At 41.6% G+C, this 17,022-nt stretch overlaps 2 protein-coding genes across 6 annotated transcripts; one reads left to right on the top strand and one right to left on the bottom strand.

The window, feature by feature from the left end:
• Positions 1 to 1,846: 1,846 nt before the first annotated feature.
• On the top strand, positions 1,847 to 4,806 carry LOC115102909 (glutathione S-transferase 3, mitochondrial-like). Of its 2 annotated transcripts, none has more exons than XM_029623343.2 (6): positions 1,847 to 1,955; positions 2,577 to 2,705; positions 2,887 to 2,960; positions 3,097 to 3,154; positions 4,165 to 4,237; positions 4,334 to 4,806. In XM_029623343.2, exons 2-6 carry the CDS (start codon positions 2,589 to 2,591, stop codon positions 4,501 to 4,503), a joined length of 492 nt encoding a protein of 163 aa, XP_029479203.1. In that variant the 5' UTR covers positions 1,847 to 1,955; positions 2,577 to 2,588; the 3' UTR covers positions 4,504 to 4,806. The 2 variants fall into 2 exon arrangements, with proteins under 2 accessions (XP_029479203.1, XP_029479204.1); XM_029623344.2 differs by having other exon boundaries at positions 1,860 to 1,955; positions 2,555 to 2,705.
• Positions 4,807 to 5,968: 1,162 nt separating this feature from the next.
• On the bottom strand, positions 5,969 to 14,137 carry LOC115102908 (mucin-1-like). Of its 4 annotated transcripts, none has more exons than XM_029623341.2 (5): positions 13,795 to 14,137; positions 9,050 to 9,376; positions 7,571 to 7,759; positions 7,299 to 7,456; positions 5,969 to 7,177 (listed from the first exon to the last, which is right to left on the bottom strand). In XM_029623341.2, exons 1-5 carry the CDS (start codon positions 13,934 to 13,936, stop codon positions 7,109 to 7,111), a joined length of 885 nt encoding a protein of 294 aa, XP_029479201.1. In that variant the 5' UTR covers positions 13,937 to 14,137; the 3' UTR covers positions 5,969 to 7,108. The 4 variants fall into 4 exon arrangements, with proteins under 4 accessions (XP_029479201.1, XP_029479198.1, XP_029479199.1 ...); XM_029623338.2 differs by having other exon boundaries at positions 7,571 to 7,885; positions 13,795 to 14,135; XM_029623339.2 differs by having other exon boundaries at positions 5,969 to 7,159; positions 7,571 to 7,885; positions 13,795 to 14,132.
• Between the last annotated feature and the right edge of the window lie 2,885 nt (positions 14,138 to 17,022).

The following is a 17,022-nucleotide window of genomic DNA, read 5'->3' as shown; positions in this document are numbered from 1 at the left end:
CAGTCAAAAGTTTGGACACACCTAGTCATTCAAGGGTTTTCTTTATTTGTACTATTTTCTACATTGTAGAAAATGAAATAACACACATAGAATCGTGTAGTAACCAAAAAAAGTGTTAAACAAATCGATGACAGCTTTGCACACTCTTTGCATTCGCTCAACCAGCTTCATGAGGAATGCTTTTCCAACAGTCTTGAATGAGTTCCCACATATGCTGAGAACTTGTTGGCTGCTTTTCCTTCACTATGCGGTCCAACTCATCTCAAACCATCTCAATTGGGTTGAGGTCGGGTGATTGTGGAGGCCAGGTCATCTGAGGCAGCACTCCATCACTCTTTCTTGGTAGCCCTTACATAGCCCTTACACAGCCTGGAGGTGTTGGATCATTGTCCTGTTGAAAAACAAATGATAGTCCCACTAAGCGCAAACCAGATGGGATGGCTTATCGCTTCAGAATGCTGTGGAAGCCATGCTGGTTAAGTGTGCCTTGAATTCTAAATAAATCACAGACAGTGTCCCCAGCAAAGCACACCCACACCATCACACCTCCTCCTCCATGCTTCACAGTGGGAACCACACATGCAGAGATCATCTGTTCACCTACTATGCATCTCAAAAAGACATTGGTTGGAACCAAATATCTCAAATTTGGACTGACCAAAGGACACATTTCCACCGGTCTAATATCCATTGCTCGTGTTTCTTGGCCCCAGTAAGTCTCTTCTTCTTATTGGTGTCCTTTAGTAGTGTTTTTTGTTGTTGCAGCAATTCAACCATGAAGGCCTGATTCACACAGTCTCCCCTGAACAGTTGATGTTGAAATGTGTCTGTTACTTGAACACTGTGAAGGATTTATTTGGGGTTCAGTTTCTGAGGCTGGTATTGAACGTATCTTCTGCAGCAGAGGTAACTCTGGGTCTTCCATTACTGTGGCGGTCCTCATGAGAGCCAGTTTCATCATAGTGCTTGATGGTTTTTGCGACTGCACTTGAAGAAACTTCAAAAGTTCTTGAAATTTTCCAGACTGACTGACCTTCATGTTTTAAAGTAATAATGGACTGTCATTTGTGTTTGCTTATTTGATCTGTTCTTGCCGTAATGGACTTTTACCAAATAGGGCTATCGTCTGTATACCACCCCTACCTTGTCACAACACAACTGATGGCTCAAATGCATTAAGAAGGAAATAAATTACACAAATGAACTTTTAACAAGGCACACCTGTTAATTTAAATGCATTCCAGGTGACTACCTCATGAAGCTGGTTGAGAGAATGCCAAGAGTGTGCTTACTTTGAAGAATCTCAAATATAAAATTTATTTTTATTTGTTTAACACTTTTTTGGTTACTACATGATTCCATATGTGTTATTTCATAGTTTTGATGTCCACTATTATTCTACAATGTAGAAAATAGTAAAAAATAAAGAAAATCCCTTGAATGAGTAGGTGTGTCCAAACTTTTGACCGGTACTCAATATATATACAGAACGTGTGAATAAAACATGTATAAACTGTGTTCATAATTATATGACAATGTTGTAGGTTAAAATTATATTAGACAATTTCTGATATATCACATTCCTTACTTAAAAGCAGTAAATTCATCACCTATGCCTCTACTAACATTGAGACTAATTTGGATTTCTCCATGACCACCACGGCTGTCATTTACATACTATTCTGGAACGTTGAGGGTTTATGCCAGCCTCTAGTAATTTGATTGGATCTCTATGGTTGTGAGTGAAATATAGCCCTGTTTAAACTCATTAGGAAGTTTCACACTCCCCCACCTATATTATGGTATGGCCCATGAACTCTACCCCACTACGTGAAAGCGCCACGCCTCTCCTGTGTGTTAATTTGTGACTCATCTATGCAGGAGCAAACGAGGAAGGATTACTGACAGGAAGAATACAGACAATTTGCGAACATTATTCAGATCATCATTTACAGGTAAATGCTATTTATTTTACAAGTAGTATTCAAGATGATGTGTTGTTGCTGGATATAATGCTGCACTCCTAGTTCTCCATTGGCTTAACCTTATTTTGGGAGATATTAGCGCACCAAGTTTAACTGCATTTACCCGGTTGAAAATGCGTCAAATGCGCATTTTATGTTTTCCCTGGTATCTTTTATGTACTACACATGCATAGACGATATTTCGAATCAAGCAGCTGGTCTCATATACTACGTAACATAGTAAACGTAAATCTGGGACCCTCAATAGTATGATAAAAAAAGTTGGGTGGTTAATCTGTTTTATGAATGTATGTTTACCCCTGCGTCCAGGTTGAATCAAGGGGTGAAACCTTGGTAAGGGTAAAGGGTTTTTAGTAGCCTAGTTACACCATAAACTAGCCTACAAATAGACAGAATAAGTACATTTCATATTTGCATAGAAGCCTATGCTCCATGGCAGTGGAATAGCTTTCATGTAATGTCCTTTAAAACACAAGGCCTACTAACTAATCTGTTACCTGATTGGATTGAACTTTCAACCAGTATCTTATCTACAGTGAAAGTGGGATAGACCAACTCACCTATAGTAGACTATGCATTTTCCTCTTGCAGATCAGTGCCAGGATGGTTGTGTTGTCTAAAGAATATGGGTTTGTCGTTCTCACTGGTGTTGCCAGCATTGTCATGATCGGCCACCTCGCCGTGAAAGTTGGCAAAGCCCGCAAGAAGTACCAGATCAAAGTGAGTGGCCCGGGACCTGGGACAGCTAAATGGATACGGCTTACCATGTGACTTCCTCTGACCAGGAAACATTTTGGGCTTAAGTTACAGCCTTAAAGAAGGACCCAGTTTTCCTAACCTCACTAGTAAGCCTACTCTGTGTTTGCTAAGAAAACCTCATCTTCTCTTTTCTGTTGGACAGTACCCTCAGATGTACAGCGATGACCCAGATACCGGAAATATCTTCAATTGCATCCAGCGGGCCCATCAGAACACGTATGTAGTAATACTATAGTATGTACATGTAGTAAGTAGCTGACAGAGTCAGCAGAGAGAACACAAGATGTTTTCACACACAGAGTTAACATTTCTTACTGTGATATTAGGTCCACTAATAGTTATTTCTTTACAGCCTGGAGATCTACCCCGCCTTCCTCTTCTGTCTCACCATCGGTGGCCTGCATAGTCCTGTAATTTGACTTCCATTTATTAGTTTACTCTATGTTAAATTCACATACCGTGCATGCCAGACTGTACAGCTGATTAGTCAAAGTATATTTGGAAGCACACTCATCTGTGTCTCTGCAAAATTTGATTCCCATTCATTAATCCTTAACACTTTTACGATGGTCATACCAAGGATCATTTAGCAATTTGATTTGGAATTTTAGGACCCATTTAGGTATAAAATAAAACCTAAAATATGTTATTTGATGAAACATTGAATTTGGGCTTACTGCTATTAGCCCATAGAAACACAGTGAATACAGATTCATACATGTAAAAGCAAATAGTAACAAATTAATCAAAAGGAAGTTTGTTTTAAAGTGTCTGTCCTATATTTGAGAGAGATAAGAAAGATCAGAAAATTATGTAAAAAGGTTTTCACCTATATTTTTAACACTTGTATTGGGGGCCACTTAACTACTTCCATGTATACTTCCATTAATTATTTTAACTGATACCGGGCTACCTTCAGGGCGTCCTGGAGCAAAACATTAGTGTGTAGCCAAAACTCGGCGGTACCGGCTTAAGATGAGTCCTATGATGAGTCCCATGACACTTGTGGGCGGCGTAGAGCAAAACGGAGAACACCATTGTGTTCATGAGAGTCTCCTCTTTCCATAGACTGGTCATATTAGTCAGTAGGCCAAACCTCGGGGGGCTACAGACGTTTTTGTGAGAAGACCGATTTTTGGGATGTTTCATGGTCTGACAAACAAACACCTCTGTTGCTCGGCTACCTTCCACCACAGATGTGGAAGACCACCATTGGCGAATGCGGTGGATTGAGATCCAGCCCATGCTTAAACACACACATTTTGATGGAGTTTTTTATTTATTATACTAAGAGCGTCTGCTAAATGACTTAAATGTAAATGTAAATCGATTTCCTCGGGGGTGCGGACATTGACTTGTTTTTTTTTAAGGTATTAAGAGTCTTCTGTAGTATACTAACAGGGAGCCTTGTGTGTTACAGCGCCTAGTCAGTGGTCTTGGAATGACTTGGGTTATAAGCAGGGAGATCTACGCATACGGATACTCCACTGGAGGTAAGATAATAGATATGCTTATAATACAATAGTTGATTAAAACAAAACCATATGGCAGCCATTACTCAAGGGTTTTGTTCTATGTTATCCTTCCAGATCCTAAGAAAAGGGTGCGTGGGGCGTTCGGGAACATTGCTCTGCTGGGCATGATGCTGATCGTAGCCAACTTTGGCAGAACCCTGTTGGGCTGTGGTGACTGGGTGTGGTCTGGGATGAGACCGGGCATGAGGTTCTCAGCTCCCCTTCCTGCTACCATTCCCCAGTGAGGTACTGCAACCCCATCCGACCCCAATCTAATAGTAGTAGAATGTCTCTTGGGGCCATCCATACATGTGTATGGCATATGTAGAAATACAGAGTTCAGTAAACGTGGAAACAGACAACCACTGCTGTTTGTGCCTCATTCCGTAACTACACCACCCCAACTCCTCCCTGACCCACTTACTGAACACTGACAGGCCCAGAGAACCTTCTGCAACGAACGACAGAGGCGGCACATGCTTCACCACATTGATGAACCTATTCTTTGTGAGCGTGATGTTTTAATAAATATATTTGCCAAAACTGTATTCTTAATGAAATAATGACGTTAATGCTGGTATCCATGGCCGTGTGTGAAATGTGTGTTTTAACGCTGTTATCTATGGGCGTGTGGGAGATGTGTGTAGGTGTATTAGGAAAAAGGTTGCCAAGAGGTTAATGTGTTTGTCCTCATTGTTCTGAGTTGCATAGTTGTCCAAAGTTCACACACCACCTCTAAGTCTACATGCAGACACAAGCACACTATTATTACCTTAGCCATTAGGCAATTTCTGTCCTTGATTTGTTGAATAGGTTTGGATTAAGGCTGGGGACTGTACTAAGTAACAATACAATAACTCTCTAAACTTGTGAATCCCTCATCTGCTGAAGAGTCGAAAGCACACAGCTAAAAGGGTTTCAGTTGTATTATCAAACAAAGGAACAAGTCCTTAAAACATGTTTCTTACAGTTAACTCTGCAACTGTATATCATCCTGTATCACTTTAGGCACTTACAGGTAAATCACAAGTTAAACACTTAAACACTAAATATGATTTGTTGCAGTGCAAGACAAAACATGTCATTTTCAATCTAGATGTAATTTAAAACCTCAGTTCTTAGACATACATTGCTGTTTCTGCATTTAGGTATTTTCAATTTACAAATCTAAAGGATCATTTGGTGAGACTTAACTATCAACTGAATAGTTAATAAATATGTAAGTGTACATTTTGCATTCACATTTTGATAATAGTAATATTTTTCATAATTTGTGTTTCACAAAGTTCCTTAACCGATCACTTTCACATGAAAGCACCATTGTGCTTCTTAACACCTTGCCTGCTTAACTCAAAAGCCAGCCACACCAACGTGTCAGAGGAAACACCATTCAACTGATGACGAAGTCTACCGGCAGGCGACCAGCCTGCTACAAGGAGCCAAGTAAAGCCCCCCTGGCCAAACCCTCCCCCAACCCAGACAACGCTGGGACAATTGTGCACTGACCTATGGGACTCCTGATTACAGCTGGTTGTGATCCAGCCTGGGATCAAACCCAGGTCTGTAGTGATGCCTCTAGCACTGTGATGCAGTGCATTAAACCGCTGCCCTACTCAGGAGGCCTAGATATGGTTTTTAATCAAGTCACCCTTATTGGAGGGGACCCCCTTTCTGTCACTACCCCCTAAAAAATGAACTTCTCTCTGTACATTGGTTAAATGTTTTTTTATTTTGCCTTTATTTAACTCAGCAAGTCAGTTAAGAACAACTTCTTATTTTCAATGACAGCCTAGGAACAGTGGGTTAACTGCCTTGTTCAGGGGTAGAACGACAGAATTTGACTTTGTTTGCTCAGGGATTCGATCTTGCAACCTTTCAGTTACTAGTCCAATGCTCTAACCACTAGGCTACCCTGCCTTTTTGGGGTTACAATTACAGAATCTTTACCAGTTCTCATGCAAGTAAGACCAAGGATGGGTGTTTTTCAAGAAACTCAAGCCCTTGTTAAGACAACCCACTAGGCATTCAGGTTTGAAAGAATACTTCACTCATGGGGCGGCAGGTAGCCTAGTGGTTAGAGCGTTGGGCCAGAGCTAGAGCTAATAAATTTTCTGACAAGGTAAAAATCTGTCGGTCTGCCCCTGAACAAGGCAGTTAACCCTAGGCCGTCATTGTAAATAAGAACTTGTTAACTGACTTGCCAAGATATATTTAAAAAAAATGTTTGGCCAGTTCATGGATTAGAATAGTCCCATAACATGGAGACTGGTGAACATTTAAATCACCTAAGGTCCCTCTACAGTAAGCATCTTTCACTCCTTGTCTATTTCCCCTCTATCATGGTCCTTGGCAACATCATCAAATGTGGCATTGTGTTTTCTTCATACATTACCAACTCATTTGGGGACACCACTTCCACTCATATCCCCTAGAGGGCACTGTGACTGTTTCTATAGCACAATAAAGTGGTCTGTGCTGTGTATGACCTGTATAAGGAGGGGGGGGGGGGGGTACATTACAAAGAACAAAACAGACATCTGTGCAGATGAAACGTCTGAAAGCTTCAAAGGGAATAATGATGGTGTTGGCCTAATGTCGAAACGGAACCTCTGATGTCCTAATACTGCAACCCCTGATTGGGTATTGAATGCCTTCTAATTGTTAACATAATACAATCAAATTGGAAACTGCTCAGCAGGGGGAATCATAGTGAGGCAACATGGTCACTGGCCGAGGGCCTCCAATCCAGTCAAAAGCTTTGCCAGGATCCAAAACGGTGGTCGATTGGGTGTCTGCTGTGTAGCTGGGCTAGAAGTAAAGTTGACTGTTGATGATGAGAGGGTTCCGTCATCAGTAGGTGTAAGTGTATCTGGAAAGTGGTGTGCCTTCCATCAAGTCATCCTGGACAGGAAGACAAGACTAGGACGAGTTAATGTTGAAAAACACTAGATCACTTCAAATTCATCGAAATCATATATCCCACATCAAATGACATGCCATAGAAGACCTGAATCTAGCATGTCCAGTAGAGGATGCTCACCATGGGTAGATCCTGCAGTCGGTGGAAGTCAGGGTGATCGGTCCGTTGGCGGAATTTGAGGAAGAGGACAACAGAGACAATGGCTGTGGTGATGATAAAGATAGAGACCAGGCTAGCCAGCAAAGGGTCCAGAGGAGAGTGGAGGTGTGGCCCTTTGTCTGAAACAAAATGTCAAATGCTTTGATTGATTCATTGGCTAATTTGATGCGTCTTTTGCTATCTGGATAATCAGTGAATTAGTTGATTGGTTAATTGGTCAATTCTCCCCTTACCCTCATCTCCAACGGTGAGCTCTGATGGAACCTCCTGGTGAGGCGAGCCGGCAGGGACATGTACTGGGGTGGAGGTCTTGGTGTGCTCCGTGGTGAGGGTTTGGGTTGGAGCAGGGGTCAGTGCTGGGGTGCTGGGTTGGACAGAGGACTGGATCGGTGTTAAAACATGGGATGGAGGTGGGGTGGTATCTAAAACAGGAGGAGTAGAGGTGGTGAGGTGGCCTCCAGCAGGGACAGGGTATGTTGTGTCCCCTAGGGTGGAGGTCAGTCCTGCAAGGGAGGTGCTCTTTACAGGGGACGAGGAGGAGGAGCTGTCTGAGAGAAAGTCCCAGAGAAATAGAATTACAACATTATTATACATTGAGTGTACTAACACCTGCTCTTTGCAAGACAGACTGACCAGGTGAATACAGGTGAAAGCTAAGATCACTTATTGATGTCACTTGTTAAATCCATGTCAATCAGTGTAGATGAAGGGGAGGAGACAGGTTAAGGAGGATTTTTTAAGCCTTGAGACAATTGTGATATGGATTGTGTATGTGCCATTCAGAGGTTGAATGGTCAAGACAAAAGATTTAAGTACCTTTGAACGGGAAAAGGTAGTAGGTGCCAGGCGCACCGGTTTGTGTCAAGAACTGCAACGCTGCTGGGTTTTTCACGCTCAACAGTTTCCGGTGTGTATCAAGAGTGGTCTACCACCAAAAGGACATCCAGCCAACTTGACAAAACTGTGTGAAGCATTGGAGTCAACAAGGGCCAAGGGCATCCCTGTGGAACGCTTTCGACATCTTGTAGAGTACATGCCTCTACGAATTGAGGCTGTTTTGATGGCAAAAGCAGGTGGGTCGGAACCCAATATTAGGAAGCTGTTCTTAATGTTTTGTACACTATGTATAATAACTGTATTACATAGTGTACACATACAGGATCTCTAAGTAAGATACAAAGAAAGGTTCTGCAATGCCAAGCCTTTTTTCATGTACCATCATTCCTGATTCTCCTAAATAAGGCTCGGCTTATTATTTGAAATCAAAAGGAGAGGAATTAGTCAAAGAACGCAAGTATGTGCGCAAGAGAGAGAGAGAGTGGGAGATAGCGAGACTGAAATCTGGATGCTGTTATGTAACATTGTGTGTTTTTTCAGTGTCAGACAGAAGAGGTGTCAGACACAGAAGACACGCTCAGCATCGACAGAGAGAGTTATATTTGTCCGTCCAGTAAAACGATAGTTCCTACATCACGTTGCCACATCCCACTCTACACCCCTCAACTTTCTATACCCCTGGTATGCTGCCTGGCGGTGGGTTGGAACCTGAGGCAAGCTTCTGTGTTTGCAAACAAGCAGCTTTTGCAGAATGCGGCTCTCTATTTTCAGACTGTACACAGTCCACTGGTACCAGCTACCTCTGGGTAACCATGGGTAATATAGGCAGGCTTAATATCTCTGATAGAAGTCAAATATCATTTGGGTTACTGTACCTGCGAGAGTGGCGTTGTCTTGGGTGGCGGTAACGGTGTTGACTGTGTGTGCAGGTGCAGGCAGAGACGTGGTCATCTGATTGGTCAGAGCCATGTCATCCCAGTCACCAGCATCTGTAACAGACTCTGATTGAAGCAGCCTGTCGCCATCAATAAAAGCTGGTTTGGTTGGGGCTCCATTCACTTGGTCTGGAGAGGTCTGTTTGGCAGGACTTGGCTCTGGCTCCTCCTCATCTTCATTGACCAATGGGAAGACTGGGGATGCAGTGGACACGCCCTCATGCCGGAAGGCGCCTGGGGTGACAGGGGGCAAAGAAGTGCTCTGACCTGCAAGAAAAGAATGATGAGGTCACTGTAGAAATAGAATTTTCTGGTGTTTTATTTTGTTGTGAATAGATGAAATAGCTAATAGACATTACAAAAACATGACTGGGAAATAAGTAGGAAAGTCATATCATTAGGCCTACAGCATGTGTTTCCAGGGTAACTGTGTGACACATGCAGCTGTTGAACAGAAGTGAATGTTGTTCTGTAAATAGTGTCAACAACACAATTTGGGATGAGTGACCTCTGGTCAGACATGGTGTTCTACACATAATGCTTGATTATATGTTTGAGAAATTGTAAGAGTATTCCTACTGGCCCATTCGTGTCAATAGAAACTTCCTTCACTATAATAAACTGATAATAACCCGCACTGACACGCAGTCCTAGTGTATAACCAATCAATGAACACTGCCAAATAAAATCGGTAACATTAGGCTACATCTAAATGTAACCTACATTATACAGATTGTCCTACTGTCATCAGAACATACTGCGATGACAAGGTAGACTGAATGTGGAGCACAAAATATCGCTCTGCTCAGCGGGCTGTCTACTCAAAACACATCACACACACGGTTGACACCCAGGCCTACCCTTTGTCTCCGATGAACGGGTAAAGATCACCAAGGCACAAAGCAGTAGATTATTTTCAATATTCATTTCACTTGCTGCTTCCCGTGGATGACTAAACGCTCAACGCAATAACGCCAGTTATCTTCTTCTTTGCTGGAGCGTGTTCTTTTCTGTTCTTTCCGTTAGATTAGTTGACAGTGAACATCACTGCTAAAAATACATACAGGGATCTGGCATTGGAGAGAAGGGGTGGGGTTGATATGTGAAGCGCGTCGCGCAATGTCAGTTTCAAATGTTTTGCTCAGCTCCGTCAGGACGACGTCTGTCGATGGAACTCAAAGCCCACAGTGTGTTCTGAATGTGTCACCGTCTCACCGCCATGCCCGTGCACTATTGCATTCCTCAGTCTACCCTCAACCCCGTTACGCCAACCATCCAAAATAGTGAAATTATTGTTATGTGACATGATCAACGGGAAATTATATCATACAACTCTTCTGAACAACATGGTGCAAAGACAGGTAAATTTGATATCTATCTTTGATCCATTTGTATTGTTAGATTGGGGTCGTCAAGCTCAACCACTCATCTCTGTTACATGAAATAAAGATTGAAAAACTGCTACTTATTGAAACTATATTTTTTTATTGAAAAAGATATATGCAATTTATTCATTGTATGCATGCCATCTGGTCTCCTGTTCTTCACCACATTAGGAGCAGTGGACATATTGAGCCAAAAAACTAAACCTGTCACACTCAACCCTGTTCCTTGTTTGATCATAACAAGGTTGTGAGCCTGACAGGGTTGAGTTTGTCACTTATATATATATTTTTATATTTGGGGGGGTATATAAGCTTTTATATTGCAGATAGATGGTGGCTTCCATCAATGTGATTGTCTGCGTCATTTCCAATCCCCCATATTTTTTTGTAAACATACAGTGCATTCAGAAAGTATTCTCTTTGAATTATTCCACATTTTGCTACGTTACAGCCTTATTCTAAAATGGGATATATATTTTTTAAAGTCCTCAATCTACACACACTTTACCCGATACTGACAAAGTGAAAACAGGTTTAGACATTTTTGGAAATGTATTAAAAATAAAACAAAAATACCTTATTTACAGAATGTATTCAGACCCTTTGCTATGAGACTCGAAATTGAGCTCTGGTTTATCCTGTTTCCATTGATCATCCTTGAGAAGTTTTTACAACTTGATTGGAGGCCAGCTGTGGTAAATTCAATTGATTGGACATGATTTGGAAAGGCACACACCTGTCTATATAAGGTCCCACAGCTGACAGTGCATGTCAGAGCAAAAACCAAGCTATGAGATCGAAGGAATTGTCTGTAGAGCTCCGAGACAGGATTGTGTCAAGGCACAGATCTGGGGAAAGGTACCCCAAAAAATTCTGCAGCATTGAAGGTCCCCCAAAACACAGTGACCTCCATCATTCTTAAAGGGAAGAAGTTTGGAACCACCAAGACTCTTCCTAGAGCTGGCCGCCCAGCTCTAGGAAGAGCAATCAGGGGAGAGGGCTTTTTAATGTATTATTTTTTTAACCTTTATTTAGCAAGTCAGTTAAGAACAAATTCTTATTTTCAATGACAGCCTAGGAACAGTGGGTTAACTGCCTGTTCAGGGGCAGAACAACAGATTTGTACCTTGTCAGCTTGGGGATTTGAACTTGCAACCTTCCGGTTGTGAGTCCAACGCTCTAACGCTCTAACCACTAGCACCTCCCTTTGTCAGGGAGGTGACCAAGAACCCGATGGTCACGCTTCAATGTTCCTCTGTGGAGATGGGAGAACCTTCCAGAAGGACAACCATCTCTGCAGCACTCCACCAATCAGGCCTTTATGGTAGAGTGGCCAGACGGAAGCCACTCCTCAGTAAAAGGCACATGACAACCCGCTTGGAGTTTGCCAAAAGGCAACTAAAGACTCAGACCACGAGAAACAAGATTCTCTGGTCTGATGAAACAAAGATTGAACTCTTTGGCCTGAATGCCAAGTGTCACATCTGGAGGACACCTGGCACCATCCCTGCGGTGAAGCATTGTGGTGGCAGCATCTCTGAATGTCCTTGAGTGGCCCAGCCAAAGCCCGGACTTGAACCCGATCGAACATCTCTGGGGAGACCTAAAAATAGCTGTGCATCGACGCTCCCCATCCAACCTGACAGAGCTTGAGAGGATCTGCAGAGAAGAATGGGAGAAACTCCCCAAATACAGGTGTGCCAAACTTGTAGTGTCATACCCAAGAAGACTATAGGCTGTAATGGCTGCCAAAGGTGCTTCAACAAAGTACTGAGTAAAGGGTTAGAAGACAAATCAAATCAGATGTTATTGGTCACATACACATGGTTAGCAGATGTTATTGCGAGTGTAGCAAAATGCTTATGTAAATGTGATATCAGTTTTTTATTTTCAATACATTTACAAAAATGTTTAAAAAAAACGTTTTTGCTTTGTCATTATGGGGTATTGTGTGTAGATTGATGAGGGAAAAAAACGATTTAATTAATTTTAGAATAAGGCTGTAACCTAACAAAGTGTGTAAAAAGTCAAGGGGTCTGAATACTTCCCGAATACTCTGTATATTTAAATGATTTTCCTTCATTATTTTCCTCTAACCCTACCGTCCCTCCCCTTATTGGAGTAAACTAATAAACAACAACACTTAGGCTTCTACTCCCAGCTTATACATACTATATACATTTTAGGGACACAATCTATTTTACAATAGTTATATTTTGTTTGTTTTTAGGCCCGTCCTTCATCTCCACACAACCCCTCCCATCTACCTGTCACGGCCGTTGTTGGTGGAGAAGGTGAGGACCAAGGTGCAGCGTGGTATGTGTCCATATTTACTAGAATGAACACGGAAATAACCAAAATAACAAAGAGAAAAGACCTAAAACCATTCTGGCTGGTGCAGACACACAACAGACAACAGAAAATAATCACCCACGAAACACAATAGAAAACAGGCTACCTAAATATGGTTCTCAATCAGGGACGATTGACAGCTGCCTCTGATTGAGAACCATACCAGGCCAAACACAGAAATAGCAAATCATAGAAAAGCTAACATAGACAACCCACCCAACTCACGCCCTGACCATACCAAAACAAAGACATAACAAAAGAACTAAGGTCAGAACGTGACACTACCTCTGAACACCATCCAGTTTTGATTTCTATTTGCTGTATATTTTTACACTGTGCTGTGATGTTTCAAAAAACTTCTGAACCTTTCTATTCTCATAGATAAACATTTTTGCTGTTGAGTATTATTATATTATTGATCGATTGACTGTTACTTTTTAAATCATCCAGCAGTGCTATTTGCCGAGTTAACTCACTTTGTTTGTCAAGTTATCCAATTATTGAAATTAGACATTTTTTACTTCATTCATCTAACCAAATGCATATGTTGACTGTAATGTTGTCCATTTTAAGAATATGTACAGTAGTCCAGTGTATAAGCCTATTAGAGTGCAGTCACTGGAGAGAGCATTCGATTCTTGTTAATCAACATTCCTGCTTAGATCTTCACATCTCAGTCTAAAGTAAATTGCCATGGAAATCTTGATTTTTGTGGATATTCCATCTGATATACGGTATCGTGATGTCAGCTGCATGTGCTCAACACAGAAGCTACTCGACTGCAAGTGATTCAACACACAGCATTTCAGTTTCAGCAAGGTGCCAACTGCTGGGCCACAGCCAGCCAGTGAATGAAAGCCACAACTACAGCCAGTGAAGGAAATCCAGTGGGAAGTGGTGAAGGGGTGCTTGGGAAGTGGTGTATGCTGAGGTACGATGAAGACCTACTATAATGTCCAGGCATCATCCTGAACACAGATGAAACGCATGTCCAGGTAAAGTGGATGGATCGCGTTGGATCAAACAGATTCTTCTGGCCTGCTCGTGATGACATCCACTGGTAGCTGTTTATTGATGTCCTTGAAACCATTCCACCCCCACAGTCTGTGACATCCCGCCACGTAAAGATCTTGAAAGGGGTGTGGGCCAGACTTTCAGGATGAACGGCATGAAGCAAGAGGCACACACACACACCCAAAGTATCTACCTACCTTTGAGACATGCTCCATGTTTCCGCTGAGTGTCTCCATGTCCGCACATACACAAAAGCACAGAGTTGACCTTTTGTGTAGCTGAACCGTTGGCGGTCAGATTGACCTTCTCTTATAAAAATAGCGTCAGTGACTCATGCATGAATATTAACAACAATACGCGACACTGTGACATCATTGTGTGAGACCAATCATTGAGTACGGCCATTTGTGACCCCACCCACCGGCTTACTTGGTTCGAGGTCAGTACCAGATATCAAACCAGGCTGAATATCCCGTTTGGTTCCAAATAATCAAGCAGGCCATGGGCAAATGGAAATTAAATAGGAACCGTGATATTCACGGCCCTTCATGGTCCTGCAGTGAAAATGTGCCTTAAGATGACTTGTTCTGATGACCTATTCAATGTTATTCTCTGATATGTTTTTTTTTTTTTTTTTTTACTGCAGTTGGGTTAGTTAAACTCAGTTTAATTCAAATAGATATCTATTGTCCTCATTTTCATAGTTATATCTATGAAATACAATGTTTATAGTAAATCAAAACCAATTTATATGGAAGCCATATCTGTTACCCTAGTCTCAAAACTGTTACATGCAGGGGGTAGTGGGGTCTGCACAACGCATCACCGGGGGCAAACTACCTGCCCTCCAGGACACCTACACCACCCGATGTTACAGGAAGGCCATAAAGATCATCAAGGACAACAACGACCCGAGCCACTGCCTGTTCACCCCGCTATCATCCAGAAGGCGAGGTCAGTACAGGTGCATCAAAGCTGGGACCGAGAGACTGAAAAACAGCTTCTATCTCAAGGCCATCAGACTGTTAAACAGCCACCACTAACATTGAGTGGCTGCTGCCAACACACTGACTCAACTCCAGCCACTTTAATAATGGGAATTGATGGGAAATGATGTAAAATATATCACTAGCCACTTTAAACAATGCTACCTAATATAATGTTTACATACCCTACATTATTCATCTCATATGTATACGTATATACTGTACTCTATATCATCTACTGCATCCTTATGTAATACATGTATCACTAGCCACTTTAACTATGCCACTTTGTTTACATACTCATCTCATATGTATATACTGCACTCGATACCATCTACTGTATCTTGCCTATGCTGCTCTGTACCATCACTCATTCATATATCTTTATGTACATATTCTTTATCCCCCTACACTTGTGTGTATAAGACAATAGTTTTGGAATTGTTAGTTAGATTACTTGTTGGTTATTACTGCATTGTCGGAACTAGAAGCACAAGCATTTCGCTACACTCGCATTAACATCTGCTAACCATGTGTATGTGACGAATAAAAATTTGATTTGATATCTAATAAGTAACCAAATCATTGATGGATCAATAGATAAAATAAGAGTCTCATCTGCCCCTGCAAGCTGGTCGCCATACACCTCCTCATCTGATTGGTAGTTTCGCACAAACAGTAAACCGGCATCACACTCACTCATCTAATTGGTTGAGTAGATGGGCCTTCGGACATTGTGGCTGTGCTAAAAGCGCACACCAGTGGCCAATGTCGCCCCTATTTTGAATTAATTCCTGTCCTATAGCAGAAGTTTTCCTTTAGGTTCCACTAGAGGTCTTCACGGGTCCAAAAAGTTGGACCTTTTCCGAAATGGATCCATGGCTTTCCCACCCGACCCGATATGCATAAATTATCACTCTTATAACGGAGACCCGTTCCGAATGGACCAGCGGACAGTCAGACCCTTTCCAAAAAGGAAAATCAGACCCAAACAGACCCCTGCTGGTTTGGATACGAGAGACGCGTTCAGAGCGATTGGCTAAATGATCCAAACTGCCAATTTTTTTTAAATTATAATAATGTGTTTCAATGTGCAGCATATTCAAAAGTTGTTTTCTTGGTTTTTACTTCCCTAAAACAATAATTGTCCACCTCACGGTTCAGTTGTCAGAGATTTGAGCGCTAAATGCATCAGGGCATTGCATACACCTATAGGCCCAGGCATCCACCGTATGATATTCATATTTTAAAAAATGTAAAGGAAGAGAAGCTTAGGCCAGCCTAGAAAGAGCGAGAGAAAGATAGAGATATGCTGGCACCATGTTCCCAACACCGACATGCATCTCTTTGTAGTTGTCAGATAGGCCACTACTGCTATACAGATATTGATGTACAGAAGGAGGCTAATTCGTGAATTTTTGATCCGAATATTTAAGCATTATGTTGTTAGATTAAAGGAGTAACTCTGGCAGGCCTAAAACATTCTTCCTCAACTCAAGTTCAGCTGTCGCTAGTGCGCACTGCCTTCATAAACCTGCAGTAGCTAAGCCTAATAATAGCCATACCACATCAAACCTTCACAAAGTTTCTTAACTTCAAAAGTAAGTCAAGTCATTGTTTATAGGGAAAATACAAACATGTTATTTTATTGCGGCATTCAATTAAGTTTTGCACATTGCCCTCTTTGGTTTTTCCTTTTCATGGTTTGAGTGTGAGTAGCCCTAGGCCTACTGGTAGTTCTATTATATTGCGTCAAACACAACATTACAGTTGGAACTTAATATGGCCAAAGAAAATGGCTCAACAGAATTAAATAAAACATTTGTTGCATATTTAAAAAACTGGTTTGTAAATTAAATACGAAGCACAAAATTAAAAAGACAGAACATAACTTAGCCAACGAAAATGTCTGAACAAAATGTTTGTTTGTTGCTTATTTAAAGAACTGGTTTCGATTATTAAAATGGGCCTACAATAATACAAAATAATGATATACAATTTTAATAATAATGATAAAATAAATAAATAAATACAGGTTTCAAAATTGCATCAAACCTCAGGTCGGATTTCGGAATTTCGGGTCTGTTGGACCTGTGAAGACCTCTAGGTTCCACCTCTGAAGAATGATGCAGGCTGCTCGTAGATATTCACGAATTGGGGGTTGGAATGTTGTGGG

This window comes from Oncorhynchus nerka, linkage group LG20, assembly GCF_034236695.1.
Source record: "Oncorhynchus nerka isolate Pitt River linkage group LG20, Oner_Uvic_2.0, whole genome shotgun sequence".
NCBI lineage: Eukaryota > Metazoa > Chordata > Actinopteri > Salmoniformes > Salmonidae > Oncorhynchus > Oncorhynchus nerka.
Note: the sequence above shows the minus strand (reverse complement) of the source record. Positions and strands in the feature narration are given on the sequence as shown.